Consider the following 21096-nt stretch of genomic DNA (forward strand, 5'->3'; position numbering starts at 1 on the left):
ACCCTGCATATGAGAGAACTACACTATGAAATGGGCTGACAGCTGTTCACAGCAAGTGATGCTACTGCTTCCAAGCAGTGATAAAGCTGTGAAAGCTGATAATGCAATTTATGACTTTGAAAGCTTTTCTGATTATGACTTAGCAGCCGCAATGGTTCTGTATATTGAAAAGGAGGCCTTTCAGAGAAAGGTACCATAAAGACTCTGGCTTTAAATGTTTCCCTAACTTTTAAGATGCATCTCCTATCTCAATGGCACTGGCATCTGCCAATAGTGTAGCGTCACTGACAAGCACTCGTGCAGTGTTTGAATGGCTTGAAATACATGCCCTTTGCACCAGGCAGCTAAATCTCTGCATGGTTCATACTGCCACCATATGAGATCAAATATTTTGTCACTGAAGCCTTTCCACACTTCACAAATGTGACCCCTGCTGTGTGAGGAATGCTAAGTTTCCTCTTCCTTTAAAGGAAAAGAGGCCATACCTAACGAAGTTTGTCCATCCAAGTTTCCATGGTTTCTCACATAAGAAAAAGGTCATCACTGGCAGGATGAAATATAGCCAATCCTAAATGAATCCACTTCATAGTATCCCAAAAAATTCCTTCTGTACTCCTACCAAGTCTTTGTCTTCAGCTTTTTTTTTCTCAGTTGAGGCTCTGTGGATTCTTAACTGTTTATGCCAGGTGCCTGCATAATTCACAGGGCTACAGATGAAGTAAATGTGTAAATATAATAGATTTAATTTATCTACTGTGCATGGATTGATCTATGTTCTGAAGTGAGGAAGGATTGGTTTTTTGTTTGTTTGTGCATAAAGAAGATTTTACATTGCTGTATGAAAACTATTTGCTTTCTTTATATTGCCGAATGTAGTGTGCTCATTTTATCTTTGTCTTATTTGTCTGACCTCTTTCCACAGTCATGGAGTGTACTCCTGTTAAATACTTTGGTTTATACTTCTCACCTCATGTAAGAAAATTTGTCCTTCCCAGCCACTCAGAGTTGTCCAGCTCACTATAGACCTTGGACAAGTCTCTTCATTTCTGTATTCTCTATCTACAAAATAGGAATAATCATGATGTGTTGCTTTTGACTGGTAAAACGCTTTGAACTTCTCAGGAAGAATGGATTGTAAAAGAGTCTAAGCATTCCTTCCTTCTTCCATGAACAATAAATCAGCAACTGCCATCGAGCCGGGTTACTATATATACACTTGCCAGGAATCCTTCCAGGATCCCTCTGTTTCCCCTCTATTGTGTTTGAAGAAATATGCGACTCATCTAGATTAGGCAATTGCGAAGCATCCCTTTCCATAGGCTGTTAACACCATTTCTGCAAAAAAAACCACCTATATGAGAATTTTCTCTCCAAGGGCTATTACTGTGATATTTTTACCAAAGTCTCTTTCTTTCAGAGCACAGATTTGTGTACCTAGCTCTGGGTGACATTTTTTTTTTTTTTAATAGCTAGCAGTTATTTGTGTGCTTATACTCTGTGGGAGTTTTTAAATCTGTTCTTAACTTACACTTGGTTTTCTGCCGTGACTCTGAAGTCGAAGGGAGTCTTTCCAGAAGCCTTCTACGGTTGGCTTGTTGAGATAGTGACAGGTAAGTAGTCTTACTCTGAATACGAAAGATGTAAAGCAGAACTGATCTTAATCATGATGTATTAACCATGTGTATGTTAAGGAGATCATCATGTTTCTTAGTGTTTGAGGGGCAGGATTGCCTTGGGAGGATTTCTAAATGCAAAGATTTTGGTTGTTTTGTCTCCCTGTATGCGATTCAGAAAAAATCTGAATTTTAAGGGATTTCTTTTTCTGGATTTTGCTTTAATTTGTATGAAACAATAATTCAACATATAGTAGTCTGGATTCTGTTTTGGCTTTGTTTTATTCAGAGAAGCATTTTTAGTGGTTACATTTGCTTACCTAGGTATTACTTGAGAAGTCAAAATTTCTATGCTGGGCAAGAAGCTATGAAAGCTCAAAGCCAGTGGTGGTGTTTGCATTAGACAAGACACAGTTCAGTGAGATGCAGTGTGCACCTTCATTGTCTGAATGTTAGCAAGCAAAATTGACACCATATGTGCCCAACTGTAATTGCTGCAAGAGGGGAAAAGAGAAACATGTCAGAACATTTGAGTAACACCTAATTCAGCCCATGGTTATAAATAAAGCTGATGGTTGCTTAAAAACAAAAGTAGGAAAATATTATGGTTATATTATTCCTCAATAGCGCTTCCTATATAGGTGAACTTTATTACAGAGACAACACAAGTGAAAAGAAACATATAACAACTTTTTATGGTATTTTTATGTTATTTTATTTTTTTCGCAGTAAATAAAGTGGTTATGAGGCTCCAAGGAAAACGGCCCAGATGTTAGTGAGTTGTATGAAATTTAGTGGAAACAAGCTGTAAAAAACATAGTCATAAAACAGCCTGTCAATGCCACACATCTGGACAATGCAGCTGTATGTTCCCTCTGCTGTCATCACCCTAAGAAAACTCAATAGCCTTATTTCACCCCAATTAGTCTGCATACCAACAGAATCAGAATTACACAGGGAGGGGGTGTATTTTCACCAAGACAGACCCTCTCAAATTCCCTTCAAGAAACTTTTATCTTTCATTCAGGGCTAGTGCCTCAGACACTAGTCACTTTGTAAACAGTACTCCAAACTATTCCCCTTGATTTGCTATCTGTTAAATGCTTTTCAATTTTTTACTTCATAATAAGTAGTTGCTTAATGTTGCTGCTTTGTTTAAAACCTAAAACAAATACATTTCACTGTGAGAACTGTGTGTCTGTTGACCTTGACATAAATCTTAGAAGTTTTCTCCATTCTAGTTTTATCTCATACTATAGCAGATATATCTTCATTTGAGGTCTTAGGAACCAACAAATAGCTATGCATCTTACTGAGATGATGTTTTTCTGAAAGTGTGGCTGGTTTGACCCATGCATTGTACAATGTGAGACAGCACTTCCTCGTTTAAGCATGCAAAATGTGTGTCAAATGCAATCGTAAAATTATACAAGTATATAGTTATTTTGGGTTTTGTTTTTTTTTTCCTCTGCAGGTGATTGAAGTAGCCAAAGCTATTCTGCATAGGGGGGAAGAAATTCCTGTAACACTAACTGGAAAGCTGTTGAAATTTCAACTGCTTTGTCTCAAACAGAAGGACCTTCAGAGAAGAGAAGCTGAAAAGAAGGTACTATAGCATACCTTAGAGAGGATGTTTAACTAACTTTATGAAGACACTTCTGTTCTTGTGCAGTTTCCATAAATTCAGTTTTCTTTTCATGCTTAACTTCCTAGATCTGTGATTGTAGAGAAGTGTGAATAGAAATCTATCTTTTTAAGTTAATTAGGTTTCAGGGAAGAAGCTCTCAATTATTCAAATGCAGGTAAGACGGGGGGGGGAAATAATACTGTGCAATAACTCTTTGCTAGAGTGAAAAGTAGTAATGTATTAGGTGGTCTTAGGACCAATAGAAAATAGAGCTGGAAACTGTCTTCAGCTGAATATATCTCTGCTGAAGTAAAGGTAGGAGAAGTTATTACTTGAGAGGTATCAACGATAGATGCAGAGCAGCGCTATGAAGTTATTACCATGAATCACCTCTCTGGAGAAAAGTTGGAGAAGTTATCTATTCCATCCTCTGGCACTAAGGCAGGATAAAATTTGCATAAACTATTCCTGGCAGATGTTTGTTGAACCTTTTCTTAAAACCTTCCACTGCTGTGCTTTGGCAATCAGTATTACTGATCACCTATCTCTGCAATATAGTCATTTGGAAAAGGTTTCTAACCTTATCAACCCTGCTCTAATTTAAACCCATTACTGCTTCACTTCTCACTGTGTATGAGGACAACAGTTCTTACCCTCGATTCTGCAAAAATCCATTACATATTTAACTAAACAGATCCAAATATATGTCATGATTTCTAGTTTTTGATTATGTTTGTTCCTCTCCTCTGAACACTCTCCAGATAGTTCATATCTTGAAGTCTGCTTTTCAGAACTGGGTACCACACTTTCCAGTGTTCCCAAAACTCACTTCCACATATTCTCCAAGATCGTCACTACTAGCTCCAAGATTGTCTCAATCGGATTGCTTATGTGTTATAGGAGGAATTTCACCAAGCTTGCACAGAATCATGGTCAGATCAGATCTCTAATTGCTTTCTAACATCTATATTTTTTAAATAAAAAAAAATTGTCACTAGTACATTTCAACAACTTACTGAATAGTTGGTCTTTGTGATAGTCCTTTTCCAGCAAACATTCATGCAACTGAAGACCATTATCATAAAGTCATATAACTGATGCAATAGTTTACCCTATTAATTGATCAAAAACTATAATGTAGAATGTGATGACATGAGACCTAAGCAGTCCGCATGTGAGAGATGTGTGAAGAAAATGGTTTCATGGATTTTGTGTAGTTGAAAAATCTGTAAATTTCTTTATCAATAATTATATTTGTGGCAATTGGTGGTTGAAGTATAGTGGGCAAGCACAAGAACATTAAATGCTAGGAGATAAATTAAAGTTGTGTCCTGTTCTCATAGAAGTCAATTGCAAAACTGATCAGCAAATGATAATGTAAACCACAGCAATATATGAAGAATCTGAGGGGGGGGAAAAAAAGCATTTTCAATCTGAAGAGAAATTGAGAGGCTGAACCTATAGAGCAGATTTTTATAGTGAAGGGAACAAAAATGGCTTTTCTCTTAGATATCAGTCAGTGCTGATAAATAAACCGTAAAACAAAAATTTTAAGTTTAAAGGTTAGGCACTTCAACGTTAAAATAGACTGCTTAGATTTGATTTGGCAAGATTATTTTTGTAACTATAATTTTATTTCCCTGCAGAATTGGAGAATAGTCAGTATTGAAGGTTGAAGAATCTCTGGAACTTACAATTTCTTCTCTGTTTTAGCCAAGCAATCTGGAGAAAGTTGTCATCTCCTCCGGATTATGTCTGTACCAAAGCATGACAGGCAAACATGAGAGCAGCAGTTGTGAAGGACAAAGACAGAGTCAGGAATTGGGAGGGCTCTTGGCCATAAGGATGCTCTGCAGTACAGAATGGGCAGAACTGGCTTTTAATTTAGAATCCTAACTCTAAATTGTCTGCCATAAAATTTTTAGTCCTTTCCAACTAGCTTGTACAGTACAAGTTCCATTGCCAACAACTCAGGGGTTGAAAGCAGGATTTTACTAGCAGATCAGTTCCCAGAAAACCGACATAACTGTTGGCTTTTTTTTTTTTTAGAATAGACAAAAATAAACCATTATTTCATTAGGAGCAGAAGCTTGTCTTAAATTGATAGGTGTATGTATTTAAATTAATATGCAGAAGAGAAGTGTCTCTGAATTAGAAAACTGTTTGAGGTAGTAAAGTTCTGTAATGTGAAGCTTAAAATAACAAAATTACAGAATGTAAAGCTAATGGAAGATTAGAAACTCCACAAAAAGCTGCACCTTGTAGGGAAGGAGAAATGTGACATTGAGAGGAAAGGGAAAGATTCCTAGAAAGGAGAGCTTTTACTTCCTGAGGTATTAAGGTCAACTAGTATTCTTTGTGGGAGTCTTGGAAACTTCAGAAATGTCTCTGCTTATTTGATAGTTAATTACATAAAATGATGCAGGTGCAATAGATAAAGCTGATTGTGAACTTTGTAGCCTGATGATTGTGTCATCTGTTTTGATGTGTTCATCAGCTTAGAATTCAAAGTAGTACTATCAAAGTCTTTGATTTTAAATGTCCAAAGTGGAATAAATTTGAAAGAGAATAATTATAGCATTCAAATCCTCTATTTCACAGCACAAATAATTTTAAGAATCTCTTGGAGGCATTTCTAAATTTTACAGAAAGGGAATTCATGAAGAAGGGAAAAGCAGGAAAAGATTTTCAACTTTGGTTTTGAATTTGTGCTAAACACAACTTCTACAACCGGTAGGTCTACTTTTCCAGCTGGATCTAGGGAGAGCAACTGTGTGGACTCAGCTGCCCTATCTCATTTGCAAGGAGAGCTTTTCTCATTGCTTTAATAGCCTTTAATGTGACACCAGCAGGATGGTAACAGTAAGAAGTTAATATCATTTTACTGTATTTAATTTACCTTTACAATCCTTAAATGTCATTCTTGCATAATTAGTATGTAGTACTGCTGCTGGGTGGAAATAAGGTGGAGGTTTTCTTGCTCTTACAGCCCCTTGCTTTACCTTAATATATTATGGAGTATTTTAATTTTAGACTGACTCTGAGCTTTCTGGATTTATAGTGTGAGGCTTTGGGATACTTACAAAATCTTTTTTCATTCTTTCCTCTTAAATTACTGAGCATAACTTAACGTAGGTGGTTTTGTTTGAAAATAATGAGAATGGCTGAGTAATATCCTGTGTGAAATGAGCACAAGACTCTTGGTTCTAGTTTATAGTAGGCAGATATTTACATCAAAGAGAAATAGTGCTGGTACCATTTTACACCATACTCAAGAGTGTTAACAGAGATGCTAAAGTCTTAACAGAAATTGAATTTTTGACTTATTTCCCTGCAGTCCATGGAAGGTTTCTGGCTGATGCAAGTGCTGTAGAGGCAGTAACTAAAGCTCAGTGATTCTTTACTCATCTTTCTACCAGTATGCATTTCATTAGTTTTGTGGGTATAAAGTCTACCTGCCTCACAGTTCCTTTTTAATGTGAAGTCTTAACACTATGATTTAGGAAGAACACAATAAACAGAGTGGTGTGTTTGAGAAGGATAAAGCAGCTTCACCACATCAACATTATAGTGGCAGAGAGGCAAAAGTATTCAAATAAAAAAATTGAACCACTATAATTTTACAGGAGTCTGCCCTTTGTTCTGCACAAAGGCTATAATGAAAACTTGGTTTGTTCATCTTGTCAGGCAGAAGAGCAGCAACAAAAGGGAAAAGATGGAGGGAAAGCGAAAGCTAAATCTCCTGGCAAGAAGGAGAACCTCCCTAGTATCAAGACAGCTGAGAAAGAAAAAAAAGGAAAAAAGACAGAAGTAGGCCTGCTAGCCCCAGCCACTGTTAAAAAGGACACCCAATTGAAGCGACGGGGCGAAGTGGAAGAGGAAAACAAATACATTGGTATGTAGAAAATGCAAATATACTCCTAATAAGCTTGCTAGAAATCCTGCAACCTAGCTTCTAACTGAGTACTTTGTTTTGTTCCGTGTTGAAAGATCAAGATCTATTTGGCAATATTAAAGCATTGCCACTTTGCATCTGAAGAGGACACTGTGTTCTGCTTAGTATTAGGATAGATTGTACAGTCCAAGAAATAAAATACAGATGAGGTATATGTAGCATGTCAACATCAAAATGTTTTAGCATGTGTAAGACTAAAAGAAAGTGGCTAAACAAATCCTTCGGAAAACCTTTCTTACAGGAAGATTTCAGAATAACTAAATGCATTTGTGTCAGTATCCAAAGGTGGCTTTCTCTTTGTTTTATACAGTAGTATAAAGTAACAGAGCTCTCTAACAATGTCTGGGGATGAAGCCAGGTTCTGTACAAAGGGCAATATGATTTCATTTGCTGTCAAAACATGTGGATAGAAGTGAAACCTGAAGAAATCTAGTCCAGAAATGAGCTATACGAGGTAAAGAATAATATACTAACTAGTGCTGAGAAAATCTTTATCCTTAATACATAGCACCCACGGTTACAAATTTCACAGGAACAAAAAATATTGGAGAATGTGCATAGCTCTCCTCATTAGATCACAGTTATACTTGATTAGGACCATAATATGTTTGAGCTAACTTAAACAGGATCTCTCCTGCTTAAGTAGCACTTGCTGATTTTTGGATGCATCATGTGTGTACCTGCTATTCCCTAGTTGTACTGCTGCAGGTTTTCCTCACAGTTTCATCAGACCTTCATCTGCATCTCATTCAGGATCAATGGAACTGTTCAAGCATCTAAAAGCATCGGTCCAGGTGTTTAGAGCAAGTCTGAATCTTAGTGAAGCTGATAAAAGCAAGCAAGAACAGAACAGTAGCTGTATGTGCATAGCTTCTGGTTTTTTTTCAGATAAGGCTTGGCTATAACATCATTCTTTTGATGATTTTAAGGTTTTTCAGGACCAGAAAGAAGTATTCAGAAAAATATTCATGCCTTTAAGAATCCAAGCTGAAGTGATGTAGAGAGATCATGTCATCTTACTAAAATTGGTACAGAATGTACAGTACAGAGTGGCTTTGGGTTGGTAGTAATGTGCTTCCACTAGGCCCCATAGAATCAATTTTACTTGCTCCAACATTTTTGCTCCCTACTGCATTGAGGAATGGGCAGAAGAGATTAGATACCCATGCTCTGCTGCCTTGTTAGTCACAGTTAATGAGAAGACAAAGTAAGGAAAATACAAATTGCCCTCAAAAACTAACAGCCAGGAAAAATATCCTTGTTTAGTATGCTTACTAGCTTTATGTTAGGAACTATTAGCCCTGCTGTTAAAGTATGATGTTATTGACTTGGATTTGTCTCATTAGTCCCAAGCATATTTACAAAATGGCAATAGTTGCAGATTGCCTCAAAGGAGAAGTTGTTGAGGTATTTGGTCACTTGTGCTATATTTAATTTTACAGTCATGACTGTACTGAGCTGAAGCCATTCTGAACAATTCACCACAATCATTGTGCATCCACGCAGTTGGCCTTAATAATTAAAAAAATGATTCTGACTCACACAAAAAAAAAATTATTCAGTGGATCAATTTCCAATCTAAAGACAGTAAGGATCTACCTAGCAACAGAACCTTGCAACTTCCTTTAGTGGTGCTGAGGAAGGCAATGAGGAGGAACCTGTAGCCCTAAGAAGGACAGCACCCCTCAAACCCTTCACTCTAGGCTACAGGGAAAACATAACTGTTGTTTTATGGAGAGGTAATTCTTTCTTCATTCTTCCTGACAGTTCCATCTGGAAATCCATATCATGAGAAAATTTAGTATTGCCAAAACTTCTGGACACCATTGTAAACGAACATTAAGGGGGGTGAAACAACTGTGTCAGGATTTTCTATCTTTCCTCGAGAACATGGCAATTAAAGTTCTTAAGGACCTCACGCTAAACCTTTGTTTTCCGTCCTGGGACAAAGTGATCCCAGCTCCATTTCTCAGTGTCAAGAACATGTAGATCTGTGAAACTTTTCTACTAAGAATGTAGTGCTTTAAAAATCTTCATGTATATTCCATATTTCATAGGAGTCTGAGCAGAAGACACAAAGAACCCTGGATGACCCTTAAAGCTGATACAGTGAATTTTTTTTTCAGCACTCTTGGCCGCTCTAATAGAATCATAGAATCATTTGCGTTGGAAAAGACCTTTAAGATCACTTAACCACTTCCCTGGGCAGCCTGTTCCAATACTTGAAAACCTTTCAGTGAAGAAATAAGGAATCTTTCCTAATATCCAATCTAAACCTCTCCTGTTTATGTATATTTTTTTTTAATATAGCTGTATCAAGCACAAAAAAAAAAGATAAAAATGTCGCAATTTCTGCTTGAGAGTAGTCTGAGCTATTGCTTATATATGACCATGTCTTGAACTCAAAGACAATCCTTATCTGTTTCTGGGAGCTGACAGTCATTTTATCATTCATCCCTAGTACATTATCACCTTTCTGAAATGGAATATTTCTGCTTTTGAGTAATCTTGAGATCATGTGCATTGATTTCTCTCATCATTTGAGTATAACTAATCACCAATTATTAGAACTGACTGATTATTATCAACTTGTCACAATTATTAGCATAATCATAATTGTAACTGTTGAAAGGCAGTCAGTCTTCAGCATGCATACAATGGAATTTTTGGATCTCTGTAAGTCACTGTGGAGACATCTGTCTTTTTTGTTAGAAATAATTAATGCTCAGTAATTGTATGTGCTCATGCTTTTTCTTCCTGCAGTAACTGAGGCATCAAAATATGTCGTTCAGTTTCAATACTAGCAGTGATAGAATGGACTAGTTTTCTTCTGGTTTTGATTTTGTGTTATGCATTTCAGGTACTGGACTGTGGTGACTGCTTCCTTAGTCAGTCTTTCTCCAAATTCCTAAGTTCATTTATGTTTACTTAATGTTACAAGAGCAGGAGAGATAACCATGTTGCCAGTCTGCTGCTCCAGGTGGTAGCAGCATTTGCACAGCCCTGGCTATAGACCGGAGCACAGGCAGATGTCAGTGCCAGCCTACCTTTTTTTCTGCCCTTTTTTTTTCTCCTTTGGATGAACGAGTCCCGTGAGCTGAAGAGTGGCTAAAGAACTTATAAGTGTGTTGTGTTAGTAGACATAAGAAAGAATCTTAATGCTAAATAGAATATAAAACTGTGGTTTGTTGTTACTGCAGGATAGTCTGCCCTAATTGTATGTGTTCCATAGTTGATGGAGTGATATAGGAGCTTCAGCAGGCAGTTTCCATTGTCTCAAGATAAATAACCATGCTGGATGAATTAAATAACCTGATACCTGTCTGAATACCTGTATTTCTTCATAGGCTGTAAAGGGAATCTACACAATTAATTTAGACTAGAGTCTAGCTTCTAGAGGGCTTGTTTTTACTTATGTGATGCTTTGGTACTGAAATGCTGCTATGCATATTTCTACAGAACTAATAAGCCCAAACAGAGCAGGCACTCAATGAAACTTCTCATCTGCACTTTAGGATGAATTTGGATATGCCCTTTGCCAACTAAAAGAACTAGTGTGAGCTGGTATTACTAGCTGATGAGGATTTTGACTGGGAGTCCATCTAGCAAACATGAACCTGTTGGGCAGGGAGCAGTCAGCAGTGAGTCAGCTCATACCTGCAGCTAATCCTTCAGAATTATTACAGCTAATGTAATCTCACATCTAAGACATAGTAACTTACTCTGTGTGTGCTCCCTGGCCAGCTTTATGCAGGATAAAATAGGATGGCTTACACTACCATTAGAGCATGTGAGTATGTCCGGACACTAAACTCCTCCTGAAAGTGAAGCAATTACAGAAATGCTGCTACAGCTAACATTCTGGTTATAATCAGCTTCTCCAGTTTTTCTCCTGGTGCTTGTCCAAACAATTATTACTTCTGACTTGTATTGAGTTCTAGGTGGTTTGCTACAGAAGACTTCAGTCTAATGCACGTAATATTTTGAAACTTAATTGTAATTGTCCCAATAAAGTTATAAAATAAACTGTTTCTCTGCCCTTAATTTGCAGTATCCCTATATAGTAAAGAAAAAACTGCATTTTGTTTATCTGTTGAATGTCCTTGCTCTAATCTGTTTTTGTTGTGTTTTGAACAGATGATGAACCAGATGATGGTGCCCATCATTACTTTATAATTTTGGATTTCCATGACCCACAGCTGTTGCCTGTGATGTCTGAGCTTGGGATTAACATTTCAAGTGTAATTAGAATTTCTTCTGAGAATTATAAGCCATTGCAGACATACTTGGAAGCAACTAAACTTCAAGGAGAATCTTTACTTTCACCCAAAGGTAATCTGGTCATAAGAACAAAATTTGTGTAGAAAGAAGACTATTTTACATCCAAGTAAAGACTTTTTGCTGTGGTTTTCTCCCTCTCTGTGCCTTGTGTTTGTGCATACTACCTGTGAGCAGCTGTGTTTGCAAGTGCAAAAATGGCATTGCCATTGGTTGGTCACCAAACCAAATGGTTTGCCAGTGCAAAAACTTGCTTCAGCTGGACAGTAGAAAGAGGGACTGACTAAGCAGGCAGTGGTTGCAGCCATAGTTTTTTGCAGCAACCACCAAAGAACAACATTTTATGAAATGCGTACTTTTATGAATCTTTAGCCAGGAAGGTGTGTTGCTAAGAAAACTTGGCTCATTTGGTAATTTAAGGTAATTTCAGTGCACAGCTGGGACTGTGGCCCCAGCCAGAGAAGAATATACCACAGAACAGCACCCTGCAATTGTACCCAGCTGTCCCCAGGCTGTAACACCTCTCTTGAACTGGGATCCTGGTGAACAGCAAGCTACAGATGAGTCAACAATGAAGGCTAACTATACTGAGCTGTAGTAACATACCCAGTAGATCTAGGGATGTGGTTATTTCCTGTTACTTGGCTCTCTTGAGAACAGAATTCTGGGCTCTACAGTACAAGAAAGATACTAAGAAATTTGACTGAGTCCAGCAGACAGCCACCTTATGAAGAGTGGCTGAAGGACCTTGGCTTGCTTGATCTGGAGAAGAGAAGGCTTATGAGGCAGCTAATAGCATCCTGCTAACACCTCTGAGAAGGTTACCAAGAACACAGAGCAAGACTCTTCATTGAGGTACATAGAAGAAGAAAAAGTAGTTGTGATCATGAACGGCCTTTGGAAATCCCAGGCCTCAGAGACAAGAGGAAAGCCTGGAGCAAGGAAGACATACCCTTGGAGGAAGAGGATCAGGTCAGGGAATACATAAGCAAACTGGGTGTAAGTCCATTGGACCAGGTGGGCTGCACTCACAAATACTGAGGGAGCTGACTGTTATTGCAAAGCCACTGCCAATAACTTTTGAATGATCATGGCAATTGAACAAGGTGTCTGAGGACTGGAGGAAAGCAAGTGTCTCTCCTGTCTTCAGAAATGGCAGGAAGGAGAACTCAGGGAATTAAAGGCTGCTCAGACTCATCTCAATCCCTGGGAAGCAATTTCCAAGCACATGAAGGACAAGAAGTTGGTCAATCAGCATGGATTCACCAATGGGAAGTCTTTTGTAACCAATGTGATAACCTTCTATGATACAGTGACTGGCTTGGTAGATGAGGGGACAACAGTGAGTATTGTCTGCCTGGACTTCAGTAAGGCCTTTTGCACTGTATCCTCATAAAGAAGCTGATGAAGTATGGGCTGGATAAGCAAACACTGAGGTGGATTGAAAACTGACTGAATGGCCTAACCCAGAGAGTAGTGGTCAATGGTATGAGTCCTGCCCAACAGCAACAATTAATGATCGGGATAGTGGGGCAGAATATACCCTCAGCAAGTACTCTGATGATACAAAACTGGGAAGAGTGGCTGAAACACCAGAGGGTTGTGCTGCTGTTCAGAGGGATGTCAACAGGCTGGAGAAATGGGCTCAGAGGAACCTCATAAAATTCAACGAGGGCAAGGGCAAAGCCCTGCACCTGGGGAGGAATAACCCCATGCACCACTATATGTTGGGGGCTGGCTGGCTAGAAAGCAGCTTGGCAGAAAAGGACCTAGAGGTGATGGTGCTAAGTTGAACATGAGGCAGCAATGTGCCTTTGTAGCAAACAAGGCTAATGGTATCCTGGGCTGCGTCAGGTCAAGGGAGTTGATCCTTCCTTTCTACTCGGCACTGGTGAGTCCACGCCTGGAGTTCTGTGTCCAATTCTGGGCTCGGCAGTACAGGAGAAATACAGAGCTACTGGAGACAGTCCATCAGATGACCACAAAGATGTTTAAGGGACTGGAGCATCTCTCATATGAGGAAGGGCTGAGAGAGCTGGAATGTTTGCCCTGGAGAAGAGAAAGCCCAGAGGGATCTCATCAGTGTGTATAGATGCCTGACGGGAGGGTGCAAAGAAGAGGAAGCCAGGCTCTTTTCAGTGGTGTTCAGTGACAGCACAAGAGGCAACAGCAAAAACTGAAACACAGCAGGATGATTTAGCCTCTAAGACTTAGGCAATCACAGCACCAACTGATGGACTCGAAGTAATGTCATGTTTGAATTTGTATTGTGAGCGGTCTTGTCTCTGGGAAGAAAATGAGAGGAAAACATATTTTCTGGCTTCTTATAGTTTTGTTAGAACTTGTAAAATTTAAGGATGGGTTTGTTTAATTTCATTTTATTTACAGCACCTGCTGGGGTAAGTTTCCATAAATATTTCCTTTTCTTTGTCTTGTATATATAATAGCAGGAAGACTTCCATAAACTTAGATAATTAGAAAGTTAAATTTGTGAGGAAAAGGGGAAAAAACATAATTATAGATTATAGTGTCTTGTGTTAGTGTTAAAGGTAGAAATGCAAGTTTTCCTCCTTACTAAGAAACGACAGGCTGCATAGTAAGAAAACAGGTTGGCTAAACCATGCATTCTTGTGGACCTCAGATAGAAGGAAGCATTTAAGAATTAGAAATAGGCCAGGTCACTAGGAATGAGAATATATGTTTATTATGAGCCTAGTGACACAAAATCAGAAACGCCAAGACACAAAATGGGATGCAGGAGGAGGACCAAGGCAAATGTCTGCTGCTCAACAGAGAGGAAGAACTGTCAGGAGGTGATCCTGAGAAGGCTGGGAGTGGTTAATGTTTGGGGGGGACTTTTTGTACTTTTTGTTGGCATATGTATTGTAGGGGGGGTTAATCTGTTTTCACTACAAATAACATTGCAGACAGCTGATAGTTATAATGAACCACAAGATTCAGCTTCAAATTGTGGAGGAATAGGTAAAACAACTGAGTGCAACTTAGGTGAGGTGAGCTCATTCATAGAATCATAGAATAATTGTGGTTGGAAGAGACCTTTAAGATCGTCAAGTCCAACTGTAACCTAGCACTGCCAAGTTACCACTAAGCCATGTCCCTCAGCACCACATCTACCCATCTTTTAAATACCTCCAGGGATGGCAACTCAACCACTTCCCTGGGCAGGCTGTTCCAATGCTTGACAACCCTTTCAGTGAAGAAGTTTTTCCTAGTACCCAATCTAAACCTCCCCTGGTGCAACTTGAGGCCATTTTCTTGTCCTATTGCCTGTTACTTGGGAGAAGAGACCAACCCCCACCTCCCTACAACCTCCTTTCAGGTAGTTGTAGAGAGCAATAAGGTCTCCCCTCAGCCTCATTTTCTCTAGACTAAACAACCCCAGTTCCCTCCGCTGCTCCTCATAAGGCTTCTGCTCTAGACCCCTCACCACCTTTGTTGCCCTTCTCTGGACACGCTCCAGCACCTCAATATCTTTCTTGTAGTGAGGGGCCCAAAACTGAACAAAGTCCTCGAGGTGGGGCCTCACCAGTGCCGAGTACAGAGGAACAATCACTTCCCTAGTCCTGCTCACCACACTCTTCCTGATAGAGGCCAGGATGCCGTTGGCCTTCTTGGCCACCTGGGCACACTGCTGGCTTGTATTCAGGCAGCTGTCGGCCAACACTCCCAGGTTCTTTTCTGCCAGGCACCTTTCCAGCCACTCCTCCCCAAGCCTGTAGCGCTGCATGGGGCTGTTGTGACCCACGTGCAGGACCCGGCACTTGGCCTTGTTGAACCTCATACCATTGGCATTGGCCCATTGATCCAGTCTGTCCAGAGCCATACTACCCTCAAGCAGATGAGCACTCCTGCCCAACTTGGTGTTGTATTCTGATTAACTTAAACTGTATTCTATTTAAAGATTTGTGTGCCATTCTCATTTATATTTGAGAACTCATAAAGAGCAAGTGAGATAGTGGAAAAAAGAGCTATGAGGAAGATGGAGAAGAACACAAATAGCCAAGGCACTGTAATCTGCTTAATTTCTGTTTCTGGAAAAATAATATATAACCACTTAAAAGAAAAATGAGGAGATGAGTAACAGTGTATGCTGTTCGAGAACAAATCATGTCAGAGAAGTTTAATGCCTTTACAAAATGAAGTACTGGCCTTCTGAGCAGAAGTGTAGTGTGTGTTGTATATTTGGATTTTAATAAGGCTATTTCACATGGTCCACAGTGAGCAAGGTAGATCTAGATGACAATAAATGCATAGTAGGTGCAGTCTCATTCAAAATCTTGGCCTATGTAGAGTAACTGTTTACTATGAAATAGAAGTAACTGGTTTGCTATCAAATAGAGGGATGCATGGGGCAGACCTAAGGGAATTTGTGCTAGGCCTGATATTTGATATTGTCATTGGTATTGGAATAAGGGTTGTGATTCAAATGCAAAATATTCTTGACAGAATAGAGAATAATAATCTGGAAAAAAGAGTATTCCATTTAATATGGATAATATAGTATGCTTATAGAAGAATAATTAAATGTACAAATAAAGTTTAGGAAACACATGGCTAGATGACAGGCTTGAAAGATAAGCTGTCGTGCTGACTTCACAAATAAACGTAAGTCAGCAATATCACTATGCCACTAAAAAACAAATACCATCTCCAGATTATAAATGAGAATATGTCCTAAGAAATACCTGAAGTAATCTTATCATGCAAATCAACAGTGAGGTAAGACTTTGTAAGAAATGTGTGCCAATCAGAAAAATGCCAAATGATGGAAAAGAGAATTATTAGGGATCTATAAAATTTTACCTGTGAGGGAAAAAATGGAATTGTTATCCTTAAGTTTAAGAAGAGAATGCTGAATGATGTAGTGGAGAAATTATAAATGCTTTCAAGTTTCCAAAAGGCTGGGACAGAAAATGAGGAGTTTAAATTGCAATAAAGAAAATACAGTGTAACAGGAAGAAACTTGCCACAGGTGAGGTTAGTGAAGTACGGATGTAGGAATATTATTGAGTCTTTAAGGCTTTTGAGGTTATATTAAGATAAACATCTGTCAGCAGTGATACAGGTATAGTTAATTGTGCCTTGAAGCAGGCATTAACTCAAGTATTTTGTAGTTGAATGACTTACAAAATAGATTGTAGTTGATCATTTCAGTAATGTACCGAGAAACTTTTAGACGGGAAGACATTAAGTTAGGACATCTTGGTACATGTTTGCTGACGACACCAAGCTGTGTGGCGTAATTGACACGCTGGAGGGGAGGGATGCCATCCAGAGAGACCAGGACAGGCTTGAGAAGTGGGCTTGTGCAAGCCTCATGAGGTTCTGCCAGGCCAAATGCAAAGTCCTGCACCTGGGTTGTGGCAATCCCAAGCACAAATACAGGCTGGGTGGAGAATGGATCACGAGCAGCCCTGAGGAGAAGGACCTGGGGGTGTTGATGGATGAGAAGCTCAACATGAGCCAGCAATGTGCACTTGCAGCTCAGAAAGCCAACTGCATCCTGGGCTGAAACAAAAGCAACGTGGCCAGCAGGTTGAGGGAGGTGGTTCTACCCCTCTACTCCACTCTCGTGAGACCCCCCTGGAGTACTGTGCCCAGCTCTGGGCCCTCCTCTGGGGCCTCCAGGATGCGGACCTGTTGGAGTGGGTCCAGAGGAGGGCCACGAAGATGACCAGAGGGCTGGAGCACCTCTCCTATGAAGACAGGCTGTGGGAGTTGGGGTTGTTCAGCCTGGAGAAGAGAAGGTTCCAGGGAAACCTTATTGTAGCCTTTCAGTATCTGAAGGGGGCCTACAGGAAAGCTGGAGAGGGACTTTTTACAAGGGCATGTATTGATAGGACAAGGGGTAATGGCTTTAAACTGAAAGAGGGTAGATTTGGATTAGCAATCAGGAAGAAATTTTTCACTATTAGAGTGGTGAGGCACTGGAGGAGGTTGCCCAGGGAAGCTGTAGATGTCCCATCCCTGGAAGTGTTCAAGGCCAGGCTGGATGGGGTTTTGAGCAACCTGGTCTAGTAGGAGGTCTCCCTGCCCATGGCAGGGGGGTTGGAACTAGATGATCTTTTAAGGTTCCTTCCAACCTAAACCATTCTATGATTAAACTGTAAATGCAATTCTGTTATAGAGTTTCTGTTGTTCTTAGCACAAATACACATGAATCATGAATCATGGATTAGGGACCACAGCTTTCTTGTTCTTTTCCTTCCCAGGTGTTTGCATCCCCTAATGGCTTTCATTTTGTGAAGTTACCAAGTCGAGCACTGTTAGTACCCTTTCATGAGGTTACTTTTCTGTTCCTCTAATCACTCTCGTAGCTGTGCTACTACTAATTCAGCTTTTCTGAGAGCTAATGAGAGAACTCAAACCAGTCTCTCAGCCTGAAAAAATGGAATTCATTTTTCTCCATTTCTTCTGGAAACATGTGACCCAACACATCCCAGTGATTCTAAGATTTCTGTTTTCACAGTGATGGTTCAAAATTGCTATGCGTTGTATTAGTGTATACTAGATACTTTTCTTCCACTGTTATATGATGATAACAGATTTTTTTCTGGTGGCGTTTTTCCAAAATCATGTAGTGTACTGCTGGGTACTGTCTCGTTTCTATTACTGAAGACTTCAAGGTAATTAAGTTCCTCTGTGGAGGAACTTAAGTAATTAAGGTAATTAAGTTCCTCTGTGGGGTGCCAAATCTCAGTTTCTCCCAGCTCCTGCACCTTCTTTTGGGGTTACTCATGCAAACTTTAATTCCTCCTGATAGGGTTTACATTATGAAAATATACTTGAGGAAAGAAAAGTCTTAGGATTGCAGGCAAAAGAATGAAGAGGAGAGGCAGTAGTCAAGGGCAGAACATCTAATGATTGATGCTGGCAAACCGTGATGTTTCTGTGAAATGGGAAACTTAAGTGTCATATATGTTTTTGTGTGTGTTTTGTTATTAAACTATGGAGCAGAGTTAGTAAAATGTTATTACCCTTCTATTGTAAAATAGGAATGTCTGCCTACAGTGTTATTAGCACAGTGCCATTCACCTTTCATTCAAAAATGCAGAGATTAATCCATTGGCTGAGCAGCCCTAGATGCTGTTACACTGCATAGATGTGCTTTCAAAGCTGAGTTTTTTAGGGGAACATTGCCATGGGTGAGGTATTGTCCTGAATTAGAGGATAGCTTTCACGAGAAGATGAAAAACAAAGAGAAAGGGTGGTCTTGTGGCTGAGATGAGTTGTTAGGAGTACAGAACAGTTTAAAATCAAGGGACCCATCTAGGCCAATGGTCGATCTCCAGAAGTGCTTGTAAACTAATGCCCAAGGAAGAGTGAAGGAAAAGAAAAAGAGTAGTAAGTAAAGCACATATGAAACTTCTCAACACATACATCACCTAGCCACCAGTTATTTTTAAGTCAGTGGATTTTCCTGATCCTGGTGTGTTTTGTCTTTTTAGTAAACCTCAACAGATTTAGTTTGTTTGTTTTCTAAGTACTTACTCAGTTTTCCCTTGAACTCATGAGAATGGCATACCTACACAATCTTTTGGCAGAGAGTTCCCAGGTCTTCTACCCAGTTTCTGGAGTCGCTTGATGGGACATACATTCCATACCATGATAAAACCATTTTATAAGTTAATTGACAAACATTTCTGATGGCTGCTACAGGAGTCATGTATAACTTGGAAAACCTGAAGGAGATGAAGCATTTTTTGAAGAGTCCACAGCCTCACTGAGGTGTTTTGTTTTAAACCCATGGGGCCACTGGAATTATACAAGTGAGGTATTTGGCCTCCATACTTAGGTTTTAGAAGTGCTGAGTACCCATAAGTCCAAATGAATGCAAGTCACTGCAAGTTTAGCATCCTTACGTCTCTTAAAATAGGCTATAAAAAAAGTATGGTCAATATTAGATTCCAGAGTGTGATTACAAGTTTGGCATTAAGAGAGAACTTTTTTGTTTTGCTATAGCTAAAGCATATTTGAAAATTGATCATTGCTATGCGGTACAAATGGAAACCATACAACTTCTAGGCTCACTATTCTTTGTCATATTGTATCTTAATCTCCTTTTTCCTCAATTTCTATGCCAATAAAATTATGATAATAGGGCTTGCTTACTCTGTACTTAAAGAACAGGTTCACCAGGGTATGTGCTGGTGGCTTTGGAAAAACACAACCTGGGTTTTTTATATTTCCTAGGTTTCAGGCATTTACTGCTGTGGGGGAGAGATGTAGGGGTGTGGTTTTGGTTCTGGGATATGGTTATGGGGTTTTTGTGTGGGTTTTGGGTTTTGTTTTGGGTTTTGTTTTTTTTGTTTTTTTTTTTTTTTCTGAAAGAACTACCATGTTTTACTGAGACTTTATCTTCCTGGAGTTTTTTAATCCCAAATTTGGATGTCCAATTTTTGCTGAGACTCTGAGGATAGGAATATTCAACAGTACTTAGGGAAGACTAATATATGATTTGTGCTTTGTGTAAAAGGTAGACATTGTATTATGATTTATTTAATACTTACACATTTTAGTTGTAGAAGCAGAGAAAAGAAAGAAAGATGAAGCTGTCAAAGACCTGGAAACATTTTGGAAATACCTGGAGCCAGTTCTGAACAGTGGAAAGCATGGATCGAGTCTCTTTGATATTGCCAGACTTCATCACCTGGTTAAGGAGAGTGCCTTTCCCTCTGATTGGTCTGATAGAGAAATGCTGGTCAGTAGATTCTGCTTTCACAATGCATGGCATGCTTTGGGGTTTGTATAATTTAAGACCAATTTAGAAATGACAAGAATTTTTAGCTTAGTCTTCTATGAAACAGAACCAAAGTAGTTAGTATATTTGTAATCTTGAACAAAAATTATTTCCCATGTATCCAACAAGTTTATTCAGCATGTATTCACAAGGAGTCCTTTGAATAAAAATACTTGACTTGGAGTTTCTTAATATTGTAGGCCACAACAGCAGAGTTTTAAAACAATTTGACGTATTAAATTTATTCAGCATCTTTACGTAGACCCAATTTGGAGCTCGTTAGAGAGTCAGATGTCTGTATGAATTAACACAAAAGTTATATTTTTGTCCTCATAACAGCAGGTCTACTTACTGTATCACAGAACAGTCACATGAGAAAAAATTAAAATGAATGCAAGAATGCTTTTTAATAGTTGTTTTAGTATACCTGGTATTGCTTCTTATTGTCCAAAGTGAAACATGACTCTGGCTTATTACTCATTATAGCCTGATGAGTCAGGACTATTACCGGACACTGCAAGAGTAAGTGAACCATTAGAAATTTTTTCCAGCCTAGGTTCTCAAGTGTAGTGAGGTAAAAGGGTCCAGTATTTTTCAATCCACAATAGCAGCAGTAAAAAATACAAACTGCTAAAGCAAAATAAAGCAACGTGCCACAATTTAACATGCTGTATTTGTGGTCTATATTATTAGGGCTAAAGGATAGGCTACATCCCCCTAACACTTATTTATAGTGCAATAAATCCTGTATATAAACAATCTGGTAAGCTAGGAAGTACCCTTGATCCTGAAGGGATCAGAACCAAGTCTGGCTAAATCCACAGTGGTTTCCAAGGCATTTACTAAAAATGCCTCAATTGTG

At 39.1% G+C, this 21096-nt stretch overlaps 1 protein-coding gene across 1 annotated transcript in view; it reads left to right on the plus strand.

The window, feature by feature from the left end:
- SPAG17 (sperm associated antigen 17) overlaps positions 1-21096 on the plus strand; it is a 284919-nt gene that overhangs the window by 192804 nt on the left and 71019 nt on the right. The window contains exons 4-7 of the mRNA XM_009879926.1: positions 3088-3219; positions 6928-7135; positions 11333-11527; positions 20014-20195. Of these exons, the coding sequence (XP_009878228.1) occupies positions 3088-3219; positions 6928-7135; positions 11333-11527; positions 20014-20195 (717 nt within the window). The remainder of the gene's footprint in view (positions 1-3087; positions 3220-6927; positions 7136-11332; positions 11528-20013; positions 20196-21096) is intronic.

Source organism: Charadrius vociferus, unplaced genomic scaffold (assembly GCF_000708025.1).
Source record: "Charadrius vociferus isolate BGI_N301 unplaced genomic scaffold, ASM70802v2 scaffold162, whole genome shotgun sequence".
In the NCBI taxonomy this organism is placed as follows: domain Eukaryota; kingdom Metazoa; phylum Chordata; class Aves; order Charadriiformes; family Charadriidae; genus Charadrius; species Charadrius vociferus.